This window comes from Ilyonectria robusta (genome assembly GCF_021365365.1).
Source record: "Ilyonectria robusta strain PMI_751 chromosome Unknown BGZ61scaffold_7, whole genome shotgun sequence".
Classification (NCBI taxonomy): Eukaryota; Fungi; Ascomycota; class Sordariomycetes; order Hypocreales; family Nectriaceae; genus Ilyonectria; species Ilyonectria robusta.
This window is the reverse complement of record NW_025764441.1, coordinates 1664307-1685489: the sequence shown is the minus strand read 5'-3', so window position 1 is coordinate 1685489 and position 21183 is coordinate 1664307. Positions and strand designations below refer to the sequence as shown.

The 21183-nt window shown below is 50.6% G+C and overlaps 6 protein-coding genes across 6 annotated transcripts; 2 read left to right on the top strand and 4 right to left on the bottom strand.

Moving 5' to 3' along the window:
- Positions 1–139: 139 nt before the first annotated feature.
- BGZ61DRAFT_531290 (uncharacterized protein) lies at positions 140–1643 on the bottom strand (the record flags this gene model as incomplete). Its single annotated transcript, XM_046253685.1, has 2 exons — positions 140–1311; positions 1361–1643. The coding sequence occupies 2 exons, from the start codon at positions 1641–1643 to the stop codon at positions 140–142; spliced, it is 1455 nt and encodes a 484-aa protein (XP_046106350.1).
- A 293-nt stretch (positions 1644–1936) lies between these two features.
- Positions 1937–7734, bottom strand: BGZ61DRAFT_574721 (1,3-beta-glucan synthase component-domain-containing protein; the record flags this gene model as incomplete). Its single annotated transcript, XM_046256167.1, has 3 exons — positions 1937–2306; positions 2358–7418; positions 7556–7734. The coding sequence occupies 3 exons, from the start codon at positions 7732–7734 to the stop codon at positions 1964–1966; spliced, it is 5583 nt and encodes a 1860-aa protein (XP_046106349.1). The 3' UTR covers positions 1937–1963.
- Positions 7735–12496: 4762 nt separating this feature from the next.
- BGZ61DRAFT_476736 (major facilitator superfamily domain-containing protein) lies at positions 12497–14160 on the bottom strand (the record flags this gene model as incomplete). The annotated part of the gene is made up of 3 exons (XM_046248827.1): positions 12497–12523; positions 12573–13539; positions 13598–14160. The coding sequence occupies 3 exons, from the start codon at positions 14158–14160 to the stop codon at positions 12497–12499; spliced, it is 1557 nt and encodes a 518-aa protein (XP_046106348.1).
- Positions 14161–14685: 525 nt separating this feature from the next.
- BGZ61DRAFT_388191 (Alpha/Beta hydrolase protein) lies at positions 14686–16655 on the top strand. The gene is made up of 2 exons (XM_046242778.1): positions 14686–15488; positions 15542–16655. The coding sequence occupies exons 1-2, from the start codon at positions 14874–14876 to the stop codon at positions 16568–16570; spliced, it is 1644 nt and encodes a 547-aa protein (XP_046106347.1). The 5' UTR covers positions 14686–14873; the 3' UTR covers positions 16571–16655.
- Positions 16656–18479, bottom strand: BGZ61DRAFT_505428 (FMN-dependent dehydrogenase). The gene is made up of 7 exons (XM_046251834.1): positions 18233–18479; positions 18027–18163; positions 17490–17955; positions 17347–17421; positions 17075–17268; positions 16967–17026; positions 16656–16894 (listed from the first exon to the last, which is right to left on the bottom strand). Exons 1-7 carry the CDS (start codon positions 18306–18308, stop codon positions 16742–16744), a joined length of 1161 nt encoding a protein of 386 aa, XP_046106346.1. The 5' UTR covers positions 18309–18479; the 3' UTR covers positions 16656–16741.
- A 2189-nt stretch (positions 18480–20668) lies between these two features.
- Positions 20669–21037, top strand: BGZ61DRAFT_574715 (uncharacterized protein; the record flags this gene model as incomplete). Its single annotated transcript, XM_046256166.1, has 2 exons — positions 20669–20876; positions 20943–21037. Coding segments are annotated over exons 1-2 (198 nt in total), but the record flags the coding sequence as incomplete, so codon positions are not given.
- Between the last annotated feature and the right edge of the window lie 146 nt (positions 21038–21183).

Below are 21183 nucleotides of genomic sequence, written 5' to 3'. Positions count from 1 at the left end.
GACTAGGTAGCACGACTTTGCACTAGTAAAGTACACCACTTTGGGGGTTTATTTTATTTTCATCGTTAAATAACTCCGGCATGACCGTTCCCATTGCTTTTGGATATCCATGTCAAGTTCAACATTATTCATATTTTCATCATTCTTCACAAGGCTTGACGTCGTACTCGACGTCGGTCCTGATAATATATTTTGCGCCTTTCCTCACTCCTGTCCCTTCATGTAGCAAAGCGCCATTGGACTCTCCGTGCGGGAAGATGGCAACGGATCCCATGACAGGTCGCACAGGGTAGGCATTGAGGGTTCCTTCCCGCGCGGCGGGCATGAAGAAGGTCGTCTCTCCACCCTCGAACTCGTCGTTCAGATATAGCAAGAAGGTGTACATGGAGCTCTGTCTCTTGTCTTCGGGCGACGAGTCGTACACGTACGTGTCATCTGGGAGGATGCCTGACGGCGGCCAAGCTCCGTCAATGTGGCACCGGTACTCGGCTCCGGGGACGTATCGGTACACACGGAAGCGTCGGTTGATGCCTCGGGCCAGGCGGCCGTTTACTGAGGGCGGCACGTACGGGGAGATGCGCGCCCAGAGCATGTCGTGGAACGTGGTGTCGACGACCCAGTAGAAGTTGTGGGCCAGGATGCTCATGTCTCCGTCTTCGCGAAGGGGTGCGTCGGGCAGGAAATTGACGGATTCGCCGGCTGCAATAATGGCCTTGCACTCGGCGGCGGAGAGGACGTCCATGGCGAGGCCGAGGCCGGGCACGGCGGGGTGGGGGTGGTATGTAATGGCCGGGCCGTTGGGAGCGAGTGGGACGGCGTTCGGGGCGGTTGTGTAGAGGATCGCGGGATGGTGGTTCGGAGGTTTTCGGAGCGGGCCGGGGGTTCGTTCGATGATGCGGAGGGCGGACGGAGACTTGGGCGCCTCGGCCAGGATGGATTTGTCGAGGACGGAGGCGTAGACCTGGAGCGGCGCCGTCTTCGGTCGGAGGTCCCAGATGGACTGGAAGGCGATAGGGGAGGTCGAGTCGACGGCGTTCGGGCTGGTATCAATCGGCGTGCTGACACGCAGGACGGCATCGAGGACGGCTAGAAGCTCCATATCTTTGGCGCTGCGCTCAAGCGGGACGTGGTTGAGAGCTTCGGGTTGTGTCGAGAGGCCACTGACGACATCCAAGTCTCGCACCCAGCGACACAGGGCACCAATCTTGGGTTGTTCGCCGCGGATACGCATCTCGGCGAGCAGGATCTTGGCCTCGAGCCATTTCTCGTCGACGAGCGCACCGGTGATGCGCGCCGTCAGGTTTGCGCCCTCTATCGAACGATTAGCGGTAGCCATCAGCAGCGGCAACGCACAGCGTACCAGCGGTGTTGACGCCCGTGGTGCAGGCCTGGCGGAAGTCGTAGACGGCGACGCGCAGGTCTTTGCAGGCCTTGGACTTGGTCAGGCTGGGGAATTGCGCGAGGGACGTGAGCGTGTCGATGGTGATCTCGAGCTCTTCATCGGAGACGACCGTCTTGAGGTGTTTGGGCTCGAGCGCTGCGCCATCGGGAGGCGGCGTAAGGGTCGATGCGGCTTTGGGGTGTTTTTGCGGGAGATCGACATGCGCATTGCGCTTCCGCTTGGCAGATTTGGACTTGGCCATGGCGATTGACCATGAATTGTGTGATGATGATGATTGACGATTGATATGGTGGGGGATTTGGAGTTTTGGACTGGCACCGAACTTTGTGGGGCCGGCGCATTCCGTGCGGAAAATTAAATCACCGCCTGATTCACCCCGCAGTCGAACCATGTGTCTAGGGTAGCTAGAAAGGGAAATATCATGACAAGAGGAGGGTTTAAGAGAATGCATGAAACCAAATCTATTAGATCCTTCCTATTTTCTAAGCTACCCACCAAGTACTCCAGAATCAACCCTCAAATTTAGCTTATTACCCGATATTCCACCAACTGAAAACGCTCCTAAAACAGCCGGATTTTGCCACTTGCCGTAGCTGCTGAGCCACCACTCGCAGTAGACGACACAAAACCAGCACCAGTATATCCAGGCATACCCGTTCCCGTCGCCTGAGTGCCATTGGTGTTGTTTCTATCCTGACCCTTGGGTTGCAAGAGGTGGAGTCCGGCCAAGTCCTCAAAAATGGTCATGACACTTGAAGGCAGGTACTTGCCCGCCAACGCAGGTGCGATAATCAATCCTAGGAAAAGAACCAACATGACGAAATAGATGATTGTCCAGCGGATAATGCGACGCTGCCTCAGCTTGGACTGCTTCGTCGAATACACTGGTCCACGAACGTGTCGACTAAATATGTCATCAGCAAGTCTTCCTTATATCACACCTGGGGATACAAACCTCGGTTGTAGCCAAAACAACATCATCGAGTGCAACATGTCAATGCGAGGAATCATAATAATTGGGAACATCAGAAACAAGATGAAATGCCCCAGCAAAAAGTCTGCAGCAAACATGCTCATCTCTGTGAGCTTGCACAGGAACTCCCGAGCCGGCTGAGTGACTGTATACCGACCAAGGGAATACCACTGCCCGGTCCAGAACGCTCTGCTGGCCTGAGATGTCTTCATCTCCCTTGTAAGAGCCAGTGTCGTGATTAACTTAATGATGAACGTGTGCAAGGCAGCCGCCGCGATGGTGCCTGTCATGCATCTTGAGAAATTGAAATTCTCAAGCAGAAACATGGCCTCGAAAGAGACAATCAGCGAGATAATCGCAATAATATGGCCAGCCCCGGCAAGTACACGACCAAATCTCTTGCAGCAGAGACCCAGGACAGGTCCCATGAGACATGACATGCCGAAAATGGTTGCCAACGCTCCCATGTTAATCGCAATCGGCGCAACCGTCACCACCAAGACTCGAATGAGGGAATCTGTCGCCCTAATCGTTTGGTTGTTGTTATTTTCCGAGAGAACACCGGTCTGCGCATTGATGAAAAGATAAGGGACCAAGCACGCAACAACCAAAAACAAAGGCCCAAAGATCTCACTGAAGAAGATATTTTGTAGCGGCGCGCGAGGTACGTCTCCTCGCATTTGCTCGGAGGGATCTCCAATGTTCTTGCGCTTGTACCCCGTAGTCCGGACTCGAGACAGGCGGCAGTATGCAATCCAGGAGGACGCGTGAGCTCGAGAATGGCCGCGGAAAAGCCACCGCATGAAATCGCGATAGTCGATAAAGAAGTCTGCCCATGCGAACTGGTGTGGATTGTAGAGAAAGGGCGAAAACGTCAGGCCCAACACCGTGATCCAGAACCACACCAAAACGCCTTGCCAAATCGTACAGGTCGCGAATAGCAGAATGAGAAGTAGCCGAGCACCGAAATAGATGGAAGGCCCGGCGAACCGCCCATAGAGCACTCCAAATGGAACGCGAGCCGTAGCAAAGCCTCGCCCAGTTCCGATATACCTGGCGCCGCCTAATGAAAGATTTGACTGCACAGAATTGGAGTATACTTGGCAGACAAATACCTCAAAAAAAGGCGAAAAGGACAAGACATGTTTGGCAAGGCGAAGGAAAGCCATCCAGGGATCACGCTCGAGCAAGTCTTGAACCGTGAGGGGGATGAATGACATGATGAAAACAAAGACAATCGAGATAACGCAGCGGTATACCCAGTCTTCCAAGGCATCCGTATTTGCACATCCAGTTGGGTACAAAGGATCCGTGATGGGGACGTGCCGATTGTAGTGGCATGGAATTGTTTCATGCTTCAACGCTCCGAGATTCAACAAAGTGACCAGGAAAAGCTGCACCGAGAGCATGATGAAAATGTTGTTGAGATGAAAGCCCGGGTGCGCATAGAAGAAGGATAGAAACCGGTCCAGGTGCATCTGGGTACCGATATAATAATACTCTCTGGAGAGCATTTGCTCGCCCATGCCGGTTCCGATCTTAGTGATGAAGTTCAAGATGGAGCCGAATCCGAGATCTCGTCCCTTTCCGCATTGATAATACTCGCAATGCTTGATCCGCCCGCCCCTCATGATGGCGTTCATTCCGGCAAAGATATCTTCATTCAAATGAAGACCCTTTTGGGCTTTGGAAACGCCGCCGCGAGTTGTCATAAAGATGCCGTTTAGAAAATCTGGATGACCGTAATGCAGTTTGCCGCCGAGCTGAGCGAGAGTGCGCGCAAATAATGTGCCGAATGTTTGTTCCTTGCCAGCAGCAATATCGCCGAGCACGCCTGTATTCTCTGAAAAGATGTACTCGCGGGCGCCCAGAATCGCCACTGGTTCTGATGGTTTTGCCTTGCTGTCGGGAATGACATCGTACGGGTTGGTAGCTTCAGGCTTTGTCTCCTCAAACTCTGCGAGGACGGACCGGATTTTGAGGCACTCTTCTAGATAGTTGTCCTGGTTTGCGTCGACTAGTTGGATGTACTCTCCGCGATAAAAAATAAGTGCATGGTTCTGGTTGTCTGATTTTCCATCGCCGAGAATAGGATTTCCGGAAAGTCGAATGCGGAACTTGGGACGCCTGAAGCCATTTTCGAGAATCTCCGAGTGCCCGTCAATAAGGCATGAATGAATATGGGCTTCGCCGCCCTCAGTTTCAGGCGGGTCTTCGTCCAGGTATGCAATCTGTAGATCCGGATACGCGCGGAGGAGGAATTCGGTATTTTCCATCTCCTCGCGGCTGAATTTGGCGTACCTCTGCATGGCGATGACCAGGCGAAACTTCCTCCTCGCCATGCGTTCCAACTGACGTTCCAATGCATCTGGATGGTCCCTGAAGAGCTGGGCGATCTCAGGGTTCTCAACGCGGTACAGAAGCTTGAGAGCTCGAGAATAATTCATGAATCCAGAAACAGTGCGATACAGGGTTTGCGATCGCAAAGAGGCCCAGATGCGAGTCCTGAGTGTGTATTCTGGCGCCGATGACTTGAATCCGAGGAAGTAGAATGGAATGTCGTCAATCTTATCCCGGGCCTCATTCCCGCTCGATTCCGAGTTCTCCGGTGATGGTGATTCGTTCGCCAAGGCCTTGGTATCTTCCACAAAGCATTTCCATTCGTGAGGATGTAGCTGCTTGAGGTAGTCGAGCATGGTCAGTCGGGAGTAGTGGTCATCCTCGCGAATGATTTCGCGGAGTGAGAAAAGGACCTTTTCGCTGTAGTGAGGTATGAGGACAGTGAAAGTAGGCATATTATCGACGGGCATTGGCTCCGGCACGGGGGTCGAGAGTGACTGAGCGAAGAAGGAAATGCGACGCTCAGCCTCGCTATATTTGGGATAGAAATCGGTCCTGAGCCAATTGTCGCCCTGCGAGACGAAGAAAGTCGGCGCGCGCAAGGTTCTCTTGCCATACGTCTCAGAAGGAACCTGATGGTATAGCAGCTTTTGAACATGCTCGATCCCCAAAAGATGCTCCCGATACATGGATATAACGATTGCGTTCCAAACTTGGGAAATGAGGACCTTTGGCTTGTATTTGATGTCCATGTCCGTCGTTGCAAGAAGCTTGGAATAAACTCGCTTCGGTAGGCGGATGAACACGTTCCGCCAGGGAGTCCAGATTGTTGATCCGACAAAGAAGGATCGCAGGACGGAAAAGACTGTATTGACAAGAACATACCAAAGATAGGTGTCCAGGAAGAAGAAGATGAGGTCCGTGAACGTCATCATGCCAAGTAGTATCTGAGGCTGATAACGGCAAAGAACCTTTCCGATGAGTTTGTCGCCTTGGCAACTGTCGACGTTCATGATGGAAAGATACCGGATCGGATCGCGAAAGGACAAGGTGAGGAATACATACGACTCTCCGAATTTTGCCCCGAAAACAATAGCCCAGAACAGGTAGGAGAAGATGACATTATTTCCGTGGAGACTTGGATAGGCTGCGGTGAACGTCTCCACGGCCGTCTTGGGGCCTGTAGACTTCTTGAACGGGTTGGTGAACAGCTTGCTTGAAGGCACGAGGACAAAAAGTAGGAAGGTTTGTAGAGCGGTGGTGACGTGACCCATGCCCAGGTAATAATCCAGCTTCTTGGGGCCTGGGAAAAAGAAGATCTTGACCGCTGGAGCAACGTTCCCAATAAGAAGGCCTATCAGCATGAGAAGCCGGACGCTTAGTTTCTGGGCTCCAGGCCAGCGGCGGGGGACATATGCCCATTCGATGACAGTGGCAAAGATCTGAATGAGAGTCGCAATGGCGCCGCCGAGCCCAATAATGGAACTTGATTTGGCCTTGGAAGGAGATTGGTTGACCTGCTGTTCGTACTTTGATCCGACAAGCAAGCTTGGAATGTTGGCCGTTGTGTAAAACCAGAACATGGTGAGGTGGAGAATCCAGATGCGGTTGAAGTTGACGACCATATGGGACCACGATCTTGATTCCTTGTAAGTCTTGAAGAAACTCTTCTTCCAATCCAAGTCTTTGAACTTGAGGTAGCGTTCCGCAGGCGGAAAGTCCATCAGGCGTGCTTTCTTGTCCGACAACAGCACAATGCGCTGCATGCCTTCGGGGTACCAAAACAGTTGATTGCAATCATCGTAGCCGATCGTCTTGTCATGATCTCGCTCTCGCCGCACGTAGATGCCGTCTCGGATTTCGTAGCCCTGCTCCCGGAGGAACTGGTACAGCGGAGTGATGACGTGGTCGAGGAACGAGAACTCCTCCATGGCGTCTCCCACTTCTGGCGGCAGGGATTTGTAGTAATCGTCCGCACATTTGAAAATGAAGCAGAGGCACTCGGGCATGAATCGAACTTGATTCGCCTCTCCCCAGCAAAGGAGGTACAGGGCAAGTTGGCGGGCGCGGTCGTGTGGTGACATGACTCTCATCTGAGCCCTCCAGCGCTCCTCGCGTGCTTCAGGCGTATCGTCTTCTTCAAGTACCTGTGAAGCGTCCGGCTCGCTTGCTTCGGCACTCTGGCCCTTCTTCTTCGACTTAGATCGTGCTTTCTTTCCGGACGCCGTTTTCTTGCCGTCGAGGTCCATGCCAGAAGCGAAGTACCATTTGCGATAGTTGGCGTTTTCCCCGCCAATGTAGTCGGCGTGCAAGGAGATGAGAGCCTGGATGGGTGTCTTTCGAGAGGCTCTTGAGTCGAGCAGAGTCATTAGATGGTCGTACATGTTCCGCATACTGTCCCGTTGGAAGCCGAACTTGGCGGTCAAATCGAGAAAGATGTCCTCGATTTCTTCTTTCGAAATGGGCACGTTGCCATCCGAAGCCCAGGCCGGGTAGGGTTCCTTCGTGCTAGTACCGGCGGGGAAAGTGTTGGTGTAGTCCATCGTGGGATTTGACGATACATTCGACGTGCGGACGGATGGAGAATAACCGTGAGCATAGCCGTTTGCATCACCATCGTCGTGCATGCCGTCGAATTCGTCGAAGCGCGCCTGATCCGATCCATAATGTTCGTTATACACATCGTACTCTTCTGCAGAAGCACTCTGATAGCCGTACCCGTCGTGTTGGGATTGGTCGTAATATTCATCGTCTCGGTGTTGAGAATAATCGTATTGGCCGTCTGCGTATTCTCTGCAGGGTTGTTAGCCGGCGATCGGTGAACATGATTCACAACTTACGGTGCGTCGTACGAAGCGACGGAGTAGGCTCCCCGGTGGTCACCTTCTTGGTAATTTTCATCCCAGTAAGGATTACCCGCTTGATCTTGTTGGTTCTGGCCATAGTGAGACTCGTGTTGGTTCTGGCCGTAGTGAGCGTCGTCGTAGCCCGTGTGGTCGTCCTCATAGCGGCCGGCCATGATTACAGAAGCGAGTGGAGTGGATGCGTATCCGGACTACATGTATACTGTAAATGTCCGCCCTGGCGAGTCAGTGCACTAAAGACTGCGGGTACCGAGAGGTGAAAGAAATCAGATGTCGAGGCCAGTATTAAATCCTGGGAGGTAATGGTTGGAAATATTTACTTCCAGATGCATGTCGGCCCGTCTCTTATATTTAGAAGTGAAAAACGGACAGACCACGCCCCATTATCGCCTTTGAATAGATAAAGCTCTTCTGGCTACGGAAAGATCGGATATGATGCGGCTGTGTATTCGTTGTCACCGGAATGCAACCAGATCCTGGTCCACCATCAAACAAGCTCAGATGCAGGATCGCTGAGCCAAACTCCACTAAACTGAGGATTATGCGCTGGACTGGCTTTGCAATTCGACCCTAACCCGAGGACGCCTTACTTTTTTTGGACTGATAGACCTGATAGACTGCACCAGGGGTAGGATCTACTCGGTTTCGGTATCGCTAAAACACTCCGCGAATCCATTATCCCTGAACACGCGTGTTGGGTGGAGCCTGACTCCTTCAGCTCCCACCACTCCGACTTGTTTATTCGAGGATGCTCATTTTAACGAGGCTTTTAATAGCTCAACCTGTCAACAGATCTTTGCGGTTGGATCAGGAGTCGTGAGAAGCAGAATGACGTAGCATTAGTGGATACATCGCAAGGGGAAATACCAACCTGTTAGAGGGTCAAGATGACATGCTTCAGGAGGGCTCTGGGGATTTAAGGCTGCAAGACGTAGGCCTTAAGTCCGGCACCAGGGGAAGTGCCCAATCGTACTTGGCCGCAATGATTGCAGAGTGGGACAGGAGCTTCCGGCTGTCCCGTCTCTCGTGGCTCGCTTTCGGAGCGAGTAGGCGCCGCTCAACTAGCACTTCGACTGAAGGGGTTCAGTACATTATCCCTCTTCCCCCCTTGTTCCAACTCCTAGCAGATTCCACTTTATTTAATCGATAATTGTCAATCATTGGCTTCTAAGGTTATCTCCTTGACCTCTTACTCTATGTTTACGGCATCTATACACCATTACACCTGGCTACAACACGTAAACGCAAACCAACAATTTGAGCCGGTCCAGGATGTGCGAAACACCCAATACCACATATTGTGAAGGACCAAGATAAATGGAAATTGGTGGATTTAATATTCAGATTTACAACCCACTCTCGCCGTGGCCGCCGTCTGGGGATTGGTTGTGCTCTCCTGCATTTCGGCAATGGTGTCGTCATGGCTCTCTCCTTGGCCTAAATTGCAACTCTTTACTATCTTACACATTAGAGGCTGCGAAGCGGCGTTACAGGCAGTAGGGCATTCCACAGGGTATTGCTTAGTTCGCCCGGTCGAGAACGGCAAGGACAGGTCAAAAAGAATAAAGGGATTACCCACGCAGGTGCACATATAATTCTTTGGACGGGAGTACTTGCGCCGATACACTTGCAGGTCACTTTTGCTGTTAATTCACCCATAGAGGCTGATTGGGAAAACCTGGACGCTCAACAGCTCCAGATATTCCACAATATTTGTGGGATCTTTATTCGTTTACCGTAAGTTGCAGGTTTCGAATAGTCGGTGAAATCTGCATAAGTCAATATGACATTCGAGTTCACGTACCTCATTCCTTTTGAACGGGCGCCTGACGAAACTCGATAGCAGTGTCCGCGCATTTTGTTGGGCGATAATACTTATAGACTCGATGGCTACAGCGGAACTTGACACTTTGGTTCAGTACGGGGCGTTCTCTGTAGGGTAAAATGTCCCATGAAATTATTCGATTTTTGCATGCGAATATTTCTACTCTCAAGCCAATTCTTTTATATACTCCGACCCCCTTAGTCCCCATCCCACGTATTTTCCCCTTTTTTCTCCATTAAATTCATTTCCCCCTTAACCTAACTCCATAGACCTGGTAAAAAAAAATTGTTTGTGACATAGATCAAGACACTCAATGTATCCTTGAACCAAACTCGAATAAACCTAGGATCTTCAAGACATATTATCAAGGTACAATATCTGAACATCATAGGAATATATACTCAAGGATAACTTAAATAAGCACTCCCCTGATAAAATTCAAACTCTTGCTTCTACTCCACACTTCCGCCCAGAAATTTAACATCGATTTCAGTCTTACCGTGGCGAGTTTTGTTAACCTCGACATCAATCCAACACCCCTCACCCTGGAAAATATTCTATTGTAGTACAGTTTCTCCATTTCCTTGTTTTGCGGCGTCAGGTATTTTGGGGGTTTTAAAACTGCCATGTAATCCATGGGCGAACACTCAATCTCGAAAAACTTTTCACGCTCGACGTTTCTCACGAAGGGGGCTCATCATCTTCATACTCGCATACGGTCACTGAGAAGCAGCCGTCGCTGTCTAATTCGAACAGTCGCAGTCACTAACAGCTAGTTCGTTTCGACGTGGAAACGCAATTTATCCTGCGTATTTTTAGCAGAATCAGATAGACATTGGTAGCGAAGTTTCAAACCTGCATTAAGTACTATTCCATTTGGTTGTCCGCCACCCACTTGCCGTCGACTTTATAATCGACCTTGTCGTCCTCAAAGTGCTTTCCCGTCACCAATGTTGTCCGGAACTTGGCCCCGTAACTTGGCCTAGATACTGTAGACTTAATCTCAAGAGGCTTGTGTGCTTAGATTTGGCTGCTGCCATCTAAACCATCCGCAAAGCCCCTGCATACAGCCCCCTGACATATTGCAGTTCGCCTGAGATGAACTTCGTTAGCGGACCTATTATTTCTGGTCAGACCCCTATCCATCACTTACACCTTCATCCTGTTGATGTGCAAACCGTTGATGTTTCTCTTAGACATCTTTACCTGCAGGTATCACAGAGGCAGGAACTTCTACCTAGACCGGCTGTGAGAATAATTCCCTGCACTATGTGAGCATAGCCAAATCCGGACATTGCGGTGCACTTAGTATAACGTGACTCGAAGGCCTTGCTTTCGTGCCTTCTGGGAAGGAGCATTTACTAGACATTTCAGAAGGCAAAGAGTTTGGTGAACGTCTCCTTGATATGAGCCCTTTCCACTCGACACACTTGGTGTGAAGGCCGAGACACAGCAGATGTCGGTCTTCTTAGATTGGCACTGATTCTTTGAAATGAACCCTGCCATGATTGATAGAAGGCTCCTTCGTGTTGTCACTGACGCAGGGCTTCCACATTGTCAGAGATATCTCGGTCACTCATCTCACGACATACTCCTTCTGCGGGTTTCCGGTAGTGAACCGAGGTTCGATCGACTCTACCTAGTCTCATTTAATGAATTCACGCTTGCTATCTTTGCTCACGTCTTTCTACTCCGGTCCAAGGCGCTGTGTGAAAGTCCCCTCAAAGCTTCGTCAAGGAAGGCGCTGCGGCAGAGGCCATCTAGAAAAATGATACCAGTATAGAAAAGTATGCTGATGATTCTCCTTGAAGCTCTCCTAGTTTGTCTCTCAACTAATTAACTAATTAACTAATTAACTAATTAACTAATTAACTAATTAACTAATTAACTAATTAACTAATTAACTAATTAACTAATTAACTAATTAACTAATTAACTAATTAACTAATTAACTAATTAACTAATTAACTAATTAACTAATTAACTAATTAACTAATTAACTAATTAACTAATTAACTAATTAACTAATTAACTAATTAACTAATTAACTAATTAACTAATTAACTAATTAACTAATTAACTAATTAACTAATTAACTAATTAACTAATTAACTAATTAACTAATTAACTAATTAACTAATTAACTAATTAACTAATTAACTAATTAACTAATTAACTAATTAACTAATTAACTAATTAACTAATTAACTAATTAACCGGTAATTCTTTTTACAGCCCTGCTTGTTACAATCTTGCAACAATTTACAAGTGCTGTGAAAGTATAAACCTTTACATCTTTGGACTTGGGTCTTTTATCTTTCAGTAGCAAATATTTAAACAACCGCCGGCGTATTGTTACTGCTCCTGAAATATCATATCTGCACACGGCCTGGTTATAATTATAGAAGACTGTTACTGTGGTGGGAAAGTCGCAGTACTTAACTAGGTCCCTATTATAAGTATGTTCAGTGGGAACTCTATCTTCTTGTCGATAAGCTTGTCGATAAGTACCAGACCATTCCGATATGAAATTAATATTATGGGTCTAAAATCCGCTGTGTTGGTCCAGGCAACATGGCTGTTCCTGATTTGCGAAACATGTTAATATAAGAAAACCCGCTTCAGTTGCTATTGCTATCTCACTTTGTTCCAAAGTCGATACCAATCACTAATAAGTCCGTTTTAGGTCCGCTCATTGACGCCCAGCGACTGATGTCTTCTTTCATGAGCAAAAGCTAGAACCAGAGAAAGAAATGAAGTTGAGGGAAGCGATTAGCCTGTCCATGTGGCGCTAGAGGTTGAGGCCGAGAGGGGCTCATTATGGGAAGAGGATCATGACTGACGGACATTGAGGCACACTGTTGACAGTCTTAATAAGGGTGGAGTCAAGCAAGCAAGTCATTGTGGGAAGTGTGAAGGAACACATGTTGGAACAAGCTCGAAGAATTGTGTAATCTTTCTGCGACTTCGAGGTCTAATTGGCATGTTGGGTGCAGCAAGAGAAACTCCCCAAATATCCTTCAAATAGGCATATAAAACCCGTCCAAGCTCTCCTTCAATCACGAAACAAAGTACGATAACAACACAGCCCCCTACAAAACGTATCGGAAGTGGGGGTTCTGTAAAAGTGTTAGCTTTACTCCTTCTAATGAGCGCGTGCAAACTGACCTCAAAATCGGTACGATCAATTGCCTCATCTGGGCTCGAGATATCGGCATCACCAATTGCAGCTGCGGCTTCGTCCCGTCGCTTGTTGCGCGCAATCAACAGCATACGCAGCACAATGGCAACCACCATCTGCGTGGCAGAGCATGCGAGGATGACGATGCAGCCAGTTTGGTACAGAGGTGCTTCCTTAGCCAGGAATGCGTGAGGGCCAATGATGTTACCCACGCAGTACGCGGTGAAGACGATGGCTGAAGCCGTGATACGCTTGGTGTAGCCACCCAAGTTTGTCGCGGGCATCTGGAGAGCGAGGACAAGAGACGCAACAAACGCGCCGACGATGTAGTATCCGAAAAGGACGCCGATCTTGTGATGCTCTCTGTCCAGCTTCCACATCAGAGTGGTTCCGATGACGGTCGGGACCAGGTAAAGCGCCATGACCAAAGTACGCGAGTTGGGAAGCTTGGAAGCGAGGAACGTTCCCGACAGGATCCAAAAGACCTGGAACGCGCCCTGGGGGATTCCCAACGCCGTTGTGAGCAGCGGGTCGGAGACGAGGCCTTTGATGATGAGCTTGCCGAAGTTTGCGATACCTCCGTTGATGATTTCGTTCAGCAGCATGAACAAAGTCAACAGCCACACCTGCGGGTCCAGGAACGCTTCCTTGATCTGGTACCACTTGATGGATTTGTTGAGAACACCGGTTTGTGCGAGTTTCGCTCGTCCAATCAGTAGGGCCTTCTCCTCGAGGGTGAAGTTCTTGGCTGACATGATGCTATCGGGCAAGAAGAGAAAGAGAACGATGGCCCAGAGGACTGTCACTCCGCCGCATGTTAGGAACACCGCCTTCCACACGGGAAATGTGTCAATCTGGCCGATGCCATAGCTTAAGAGGCCACCGATCATGGAGCCGAATCCGTTGCAGCAATAGAAAACGCCCGCTCTGAAAGGTTGCTCAGATCGAATGTACCTGTACGACACAACTGTCAGTCTTGGAGCGCAAGTCGAAGCGACAGAACTTTGCTAACCACATGGAAACCATCATCATGAAACAGGTGGTGATTGGCGCCTCGAAGACACCCAAGAAGAATCGACACGCAGCCAGACCGCCAAAGTTGCTGCACGCTGCCGTGATCATCAGGACGCAGCCCCAGGAGAAGACGCATCCAGCGACGACCTTGGCCATGCGCGTCTTCTGGGCGAGATAGACCCATGGGTACTCGGCACCGAGGTACGCAAAGTAGAAGATGCTCGCGAACCAGGAATACTGGCCCAGCGAAATGCCGGTGCTTGTGAACAGGTCGAACACGGCCGCGTAGGACATGGCCTGCTTGTCGATGTACTGCAGGACATAGGTTCCGGCCAGCAGCGGCAGCACGACCAAGTCAATCTTGCGTACGAGGCGGCGGTTCTTCTCCTTGTCTTCGAGCAGCTCGTGCAGGTACTCGTTGCTGAAGTTGTGTTGCCGGAGAAAGTCTTCGGCCGCGTCGACGCTGTCAACCTCGCCAACGGCGATTGACTCGGCTTTGGCGTTGTATGTCTCGCTCTTCTCGGGGTCGGCTCCCGCCTTGTATTCTGCTGCGCTACCCATCGTGGCGGGTTGATTGAGGATGAGAGTCTGAGTTGAGCTCTATGCCAGCGGAGCAGCGGTGGAGTTGGCTCCCCCAAGTGAGGAGCACGTCTCCGCCATATTTAAGGACGCATAAGGAACTGCGGATCGTCGCTATCTGTGCCACGGCCTATCTCGACGATGCAAGCATCTAGATATGCCAGGGATCGGCCTACAGGGGAGCCAGGCCGCAGATGTCACGACTCATGCGGAGGACACTACGAAGCCGCGTAGCCGCGAGATACACGACTCGCCTGGGGGCGGGGTAATCTCTAAACAATTACTGGGCCGGCCGGTCTAAGTCCGCAATCCCTGTAGTTACGCTCCCTGCCATCTCCAGACGAGTTGGCGAGTTGCGGGTCGCGGCCGAGATAGCCTCGTTCGCCGCCATCGGGCTCCAGATTTGCCCCCGGAGCCGCATCGCCTCCGGCGCCAAATCTGCCGCCGTAGATGTCGTCAACCAGATAAAGCCAACGGCCATGGGTTGATAATGAGCCCACGGCCCCTCTCTTATCCTGCTATCTCGGCCTAACCCCGCGCAGTTGAGCCAGAGATGCGATATCGGGTGGATTGCGTTCTGTGAAGACGTCTAATAAAGAGCCTGAGCCGACTATCGAATTCTCGTCAAATCTGCCGAATCTGATTCGACACTCTGGCTAGCTTCACTTGCTTAATCACACTTGCTTAATCACATCATGGCTACGACTACGCAACCTGAGCGTCCTGCCGTCACGCTTCCCCAGGGCAAAGTGGTTGGCGTCACATTGAGCGATAACCTCCCACGTCCCGTCAAGGCATTCCGGGGCATTCCGTATGCGCTCCCGCCGACAGGGGACCGCAGATTCCGCCCTGCCGTCAAGGTTGAGCCGTCTACCGATGTGATTGACGCGATTGAGTATGGCCCGTCTGGCCCAGGAAAGCCGCTTCTTCCTGGCGCGCCGTTGGTATACAGCGAGGATTGCCTCACGGCCAATGTATTCATGCAATCGTCTGATGGCGCTGAACCTGCTGGGCCTCTACCCGTGGCTGTTTATATCCATGGCGGCGCCTTCAACCGCGGGACTGCGTCGATGCACAACACTGCATCCATGATTGCATGGGCCGAGGATCCTTTCATTGCCGTGTCATTCAACTACCGCATCGGAGCACTTGGCTTTTTGCCGTCGTCGGCCAGCGCCAAGGAAGGCATTCTCAACCTCGGCCTGAGAGATCAGATTGTTCTGTTCGAGTGGGTGCAGGAGAACATCCACCTCTTCGGCGGTGATCCCAATAACGTTACCCTGATCGGCCTCTCGGCCGGGGCCCATTCGGTAAGTGTCTTGCGCAGCAGTGCGCTGTGGCAAATATGCTAATTATCCCTCAGATTGGCCACCATTTGATGCATTTCCAAGAAGGCGTCAAGCCGCTCTTCCACAAGGTCGTCATTGAATCTGGCGCGCCGACGTCTCGCGCTGTTCGGCCCTACAATGCACCAATTCACGAACAGCAGTTTGCAGACTTCTTGAAAGAGACTGGCTGCCCCGAAGATGCCTCACACGAGGAAATATTCTCGTATCTGAGAGCTCAACCCAGTGAAAAGATCACCACGGCCCAGACTGCCGTCTTCGATAAATACAACCCGTCCCTGCGGTGGGCATTCCAGCCGGTCATCGATGGAGAGCTCATCGCCCGTCCTCCCTTGGAGACATGGCACCAGGGCAAATGGCACAAGGTTCCCATCATGACTGGCTTCACCCGAAATGAGGGTTCTCTCTATGTCAACAAGCAACTATCGGAATCTTCAGGGTTCCTCCATTTCTTCGCCGAGCTGCTTCCCCTCCTGTCCGCCGAAGACATCAAGACAATTGACGAGCTGTACCCCGACCCTGCGACACACGCCGATTCGGAATACAAGGAGACCAGAGACGGAGTCGGTTCCCAGTACAAACGCATCGAGAGAGCGTATGGTCACTACGCATATGTGGCCCCTGTTCGTCAAACGGCCGAGCTTGCCACAGCCTCCACGGATTTGCCTGTGTACGTCTACCAGTGGGCCCTGCAAAGCTCCATCCTGGACGGCGCTCGCCATGCGGACAACATGAGATACGAAGTTTGCGACCCCAAGGTGACCAGCATTTCGCCCACACAAAAGGCGCTGTGCAGGACCATGAATTCATACGTAACCAGCTTCATTACCAAGGGCGATCCAAACGCCGTGCAGGGCGAGATGGCTGGCCGAGCAAAGTGGGAGCCATACAAGAAGGAGGATCCAAAGGCAATGGTCTTTGGAGCCAACAATGAGGAGTTGATTGGAGGCGCTGCTGATGAAGTCGCGTCAGAGTTGGTTCCGGATGTGTGGGGAAGAAAAGAGTCGGAGTTCTGGTGGAGCAAGGTAGACGTATCTCAACAATAGTCGCAAGATAGATAGAATTGGACATACACTGGGTGCCAAAAAGGGGACAACCAGTTGAAGTATTATCGGGAAAATAGATCTACTATGGTTACACTTTCTACCGAATTTTCCAAGATGAGAGTAGAGGCCGCCAATGTACTACCCTACCACCCAGCATTCCAAGTGGCCGCCCTAAAGCCTAGATCTTGCAGTTCGCCTCAAGTCGTCACGAATAAAGTCGGAAGTAATATCGGAGACTTTTACACAACCAGTGAGGGCCATGGTGCGTCTGAACTCATCCATCAAGATATGCATACATAGCTCAACACCTTTTTGGCCGTCATACTAGCAAGGCATTAGCTTTATCTGAGATCATATAATACGACAAAAGGTTCAAAAACAAGGAGTACGGCTTACCGCAAGCCCCCAAAGTGATGGACGGGACACCCAAACAAAGTCTGCACCTAGAGCGAGGGCCTGCATAATGTGTTAGTGACGCCTCGTCGAAGAGAAATCAGTACCGACCTTGAAAATGTCGGTGCCTTTGCGGATTCCTCCATCGACATGGATTGGAACTCTGCCTTTGGCAGCAGCCACAATCTCTGGCAACACTTCAGCTGTAGTGACGACTCCGTCCAGTTGCCTCCCGCCGTGGTTCGAGACAATGATTCCATCCACTCCATGCTCGATAGCTAATTGAGTGTCTTCGCTGGTGAGAACTAGGTTTTAACCAGGTTAGCAGATTAACCCCGATACATGTCCTTGTTTGACAGGTAATCCGTCACAGATCCACCTACCTCCTTTCACAAATATCTTGAGCTTCGTGATAGAGCGGAGCCACGCGATGTCTTTTCCCCACTCGAGGCGGGAATCTATGCAGACCAGGGGGGGTTAGCAGAAGCCCTACGGAGTATAGAAAACCTGACGGGTTTCGACTGACCATTGAGAAATCCACTTTTGTTGGCATCCGCTGAGCCCTTAGTTGTGTTTCCTGCTGCTGAATCGGCAGCCTTTTTGTTCTCCACATCCATGGGAAGCATGAATCCCTCGCGGTCAAAATTCTCAAACCACACATCATCCGGGATGCGAAACCTGTTGCGGACCTCGTTTCTCCTCTTTCCGTGTACGGGAGCATCGACCGTGACGGCAAGGGCACTGAAACCGGCTCGTTCGGCTCTCTTTACCAGTTTTTCTGTAATGTGGTGGTCTCGAAAGACGTATAGCTGCATCATGTACGGCACACCAGGTGCTCGTGGTGCAATGACGTCTTCAAGAGTTGCTGTTGCAAATGTGGACACACCCAGGGGCAAGCCAAGAGCTGCTGCAGCTTTAGATGTTGCCACTTCTCCGTCTGGATGGCAAAGCTTTTGCATTGAGGCTGGCCCAATGGAGAAGGGGTAGGGAACCTGGCCGGAAAGAGTCAGAGTTCTGGTCAAGCAAGGGAGCATATCTCAAAAGCACAACGTGGTATCCTTACTGAAGACCCCAGCAACTGAGTAGAGGTGTCTATGACTTCAACATTGCGCATCATGCGAGGCCGGATGCGGTAATGGGACCAAGCTTCTTCATTGTCTCTCACCGTCTGACAATCATCTGCGCCCTCGTTGACAAAATCTGCAATCATGAGAGAAACTCAATTAGCATACAATACCAATTGAGAGACGGTGAGCAGCTCTCACTTACCCCGAACCATTGTGCTCATCTTGCGCGTCGCAGCAACCTCCAGGTCCCGAATGCATTGGATATCTAGCGGGGCCATGCTGAATTGCTTATACCCGCCTCGGAATGGGATAAGTTCGTGAGATAGTGCGGTTCGATCTGTGCCCAATAAGACTATGTGTTTGGCAGGTGCCTTGGACAGAAATGGGAGTTTCTTTGTGCCGTTCCAATGACCTGGTTGATGATCTCATTCCCCGCTGGACTTTATTCGGAGGTCGGAGATGTCTCCGGTCCCTAAAAAGGTGTCGTGATATCTGATGCCGAGTTAAGTGGGTCATTCGGCGTATCTTTCTCCGAGAACTCTTGACTTGATTCAAGAGCCCGAATCAATAATCGAGTGCAGACAATCTTGGATATAAATAACTGACCATTTTTCTATTGCAACTAATATGACGTGGCAATTGCTCCCTGACTACGTACTAAACCCCCTTCACGTTCCTATCTTTTACATCAAACTCAAACACTCCCGTCTCGGCAAAGTAGTTCTCCCATTCCGTCAAGAGTTCATTCAAAATGCCCTTCTCCTTTTCAGCCAAGTCCTCCATTTCTCCTGGGTCCTTGCTAACGTGGTACAACTCCCATTCGCCACTCCTTGATGGTAGGGGAATTAAAACAACCTTGAAGTTGCCCCGGCGAATCCCTCAAAGGCCGAAAAGCTCTCACCCAGTCACGTCCAAATCAGCGTGGTAGACTGACTGTCTGTTCCGAGAGTGATTTAGTCCCAAAGATTTTGCAATAATTGCTCCTAATAATTAAAAATGCCGACGACTTCAAAGTCTTGACGTCGTTTGCGTCCGGCTTCAATCGGGCCACTGTTCTCGTCACAAGTAGCGACATGATACCTTGTCCCACTGCCCTCAGCCGGATTGCACGGGAACCAAACTAGCATCATTCACCCTTTCCAAAGGCCTCGCGCTGGTCAAAAAAAAAACACCTGGAAGGGAAGATTCCGGGACCTTTCGACGATTCTCTAGCCATAAACTTAGCCAAGCGGTTGGGATGCTTTCCAATCGACATGCGCCAAGTGACCTCGCTAGTCGAGGCCGTTGAAATGGTACTCCACGAGTTCAATCAAATTTATCCTCCCCTGCGTCCCGACGAACTCCAAAAGGTATCTCTAGACAGCCATTCGTACCAGTCCAGTGTCGCCAGAGCCATAGAGGCACCTATCAAAACTGTCGATGCGGACACCCGACAAGGGCTCAGTTGCACTTGCTGACTGCTGTTAAAAACGGCTTCTAGAGCTCACTCTATCCGCTTGCCACAGCCTTCCATCTCCTACAAGAGCAGAAATAGCGTGAACGAAATATAAACTCGCACAAGTCGCCAGGGATTTCGGGAAACGTCGAGAACACTGCGCACCACTAGAGACTGACGGATATCGGATTCTCTCTGGAATTACCTGTCAAAATAGAACTGAAGGTGTCACATGTATCGGGATATCGGATTTCTGCGGGTTTGACGGGAGTGAAGCTTCCTTCTGCCATCATAGGCGTCCATCGTCACTTGCTTGTCTCGCTTGGCTTTGTCGATTGTGCAGGCGACCGAGTTTGTGCCCACTTGAAAGTCAGCCAGGGTTCTGTCTTGGCTTTTAATCAACATGTCGTTCTCATAGAGAGTCGTATCGTCAACTCCCTTGACGACGAGGTTTCGGTACAGGGCAATCCAGCCCTAGGACCTCTCAGTACATCGGATCCGAAATTGATGTCGCCGCCCAAGATGGGTCGTATTGCAAGATCTTCGACAGATCCTACCTTAACTCCATTGATTGATATTGTGACGCTCGCACCCGATGCGCGCATAGAGACATCGATTCATTTCCCCGAGTCAACGTCTTCTGCGAGTGGCCATATTCCCTTGGGAGTGCTGGGGAAGATTCTGCCAGACCCTCAAAGGCACTCAGGATTGTCGACGCAGGGTCCAGACAGAAAATAAGACCGTTGACTACTTATGAATGCCCCAGCTCGCATCGCCACGCTCAACAAGTACCTGGAAGGATACAATCTTGTCGTCCCATGACATGAGACGTTGCTGTACGAGTCCATGGCATTTGAAAACAAAAAGAAAGGGCCGTCGCCTGCGAATTATCGGCATACGAATTCATTGCATAATTTACACTGCGTTACAATCACCAACTCACCGAGATTTCATTCTCATCCCCTCATGGCCTTGTGCTGCCTCATCGCACTGAATTAGCCGGGTGGACAGTGGGTGGACATTGGGTGGACATTCGACTGACTCGTCCTTCTACTGGCTCGTCTCTCTCGACATGTGGAGTAGGTGAACATGAACCATTCCAAAGACGGATAGTCTTCATGCCCTCGGGTGGACATGAACCTTGACGCAGGTGGACATTTGCCAGAATCATCATCAGTTAAAGGTGGACAATCCCCCAACTTTTGTCAGTTCCGGTGGACATTTGAGCTGGACATGTCCATCTTCCTCCTACCATCCAACCGTTTCACCGCAAATTGCGGTTGCAATATCCCTTCAGCCTAAATCACCATGGCAGAGTCGCAGTCCACTCCAGCTGCGAGGTCGTATCCTTGTCCCAGCTGTACCCGGACATTCACCCGCCCTGAGAATCTGAACCGGCACCGCAAGACTCGTAAGCTCCATTACGCCTGTCCACTGTCTCGATCGTGAATGACGTTGACCTGTTGGCACTCTCAAGACAACAAGGTGCTTCCGCATCGTTGCTCAATCTGCCCGAAGCAGTTTTCAAGAAGCGACTTGGCAAAGAAGCACGAATTGCTGCACCAGAAGCGAAGCAAAAACACTTCACCCGCCGAGAGCTCAACCGTCAGTCCGTCACTGACAAGTGATGGTCTCAACTATGGCCAAGTCCACCCTGCAGACTCGATATCACCTGGTCCACCACCGATTGATCCATCGCTACATGGAGTATTCAATGC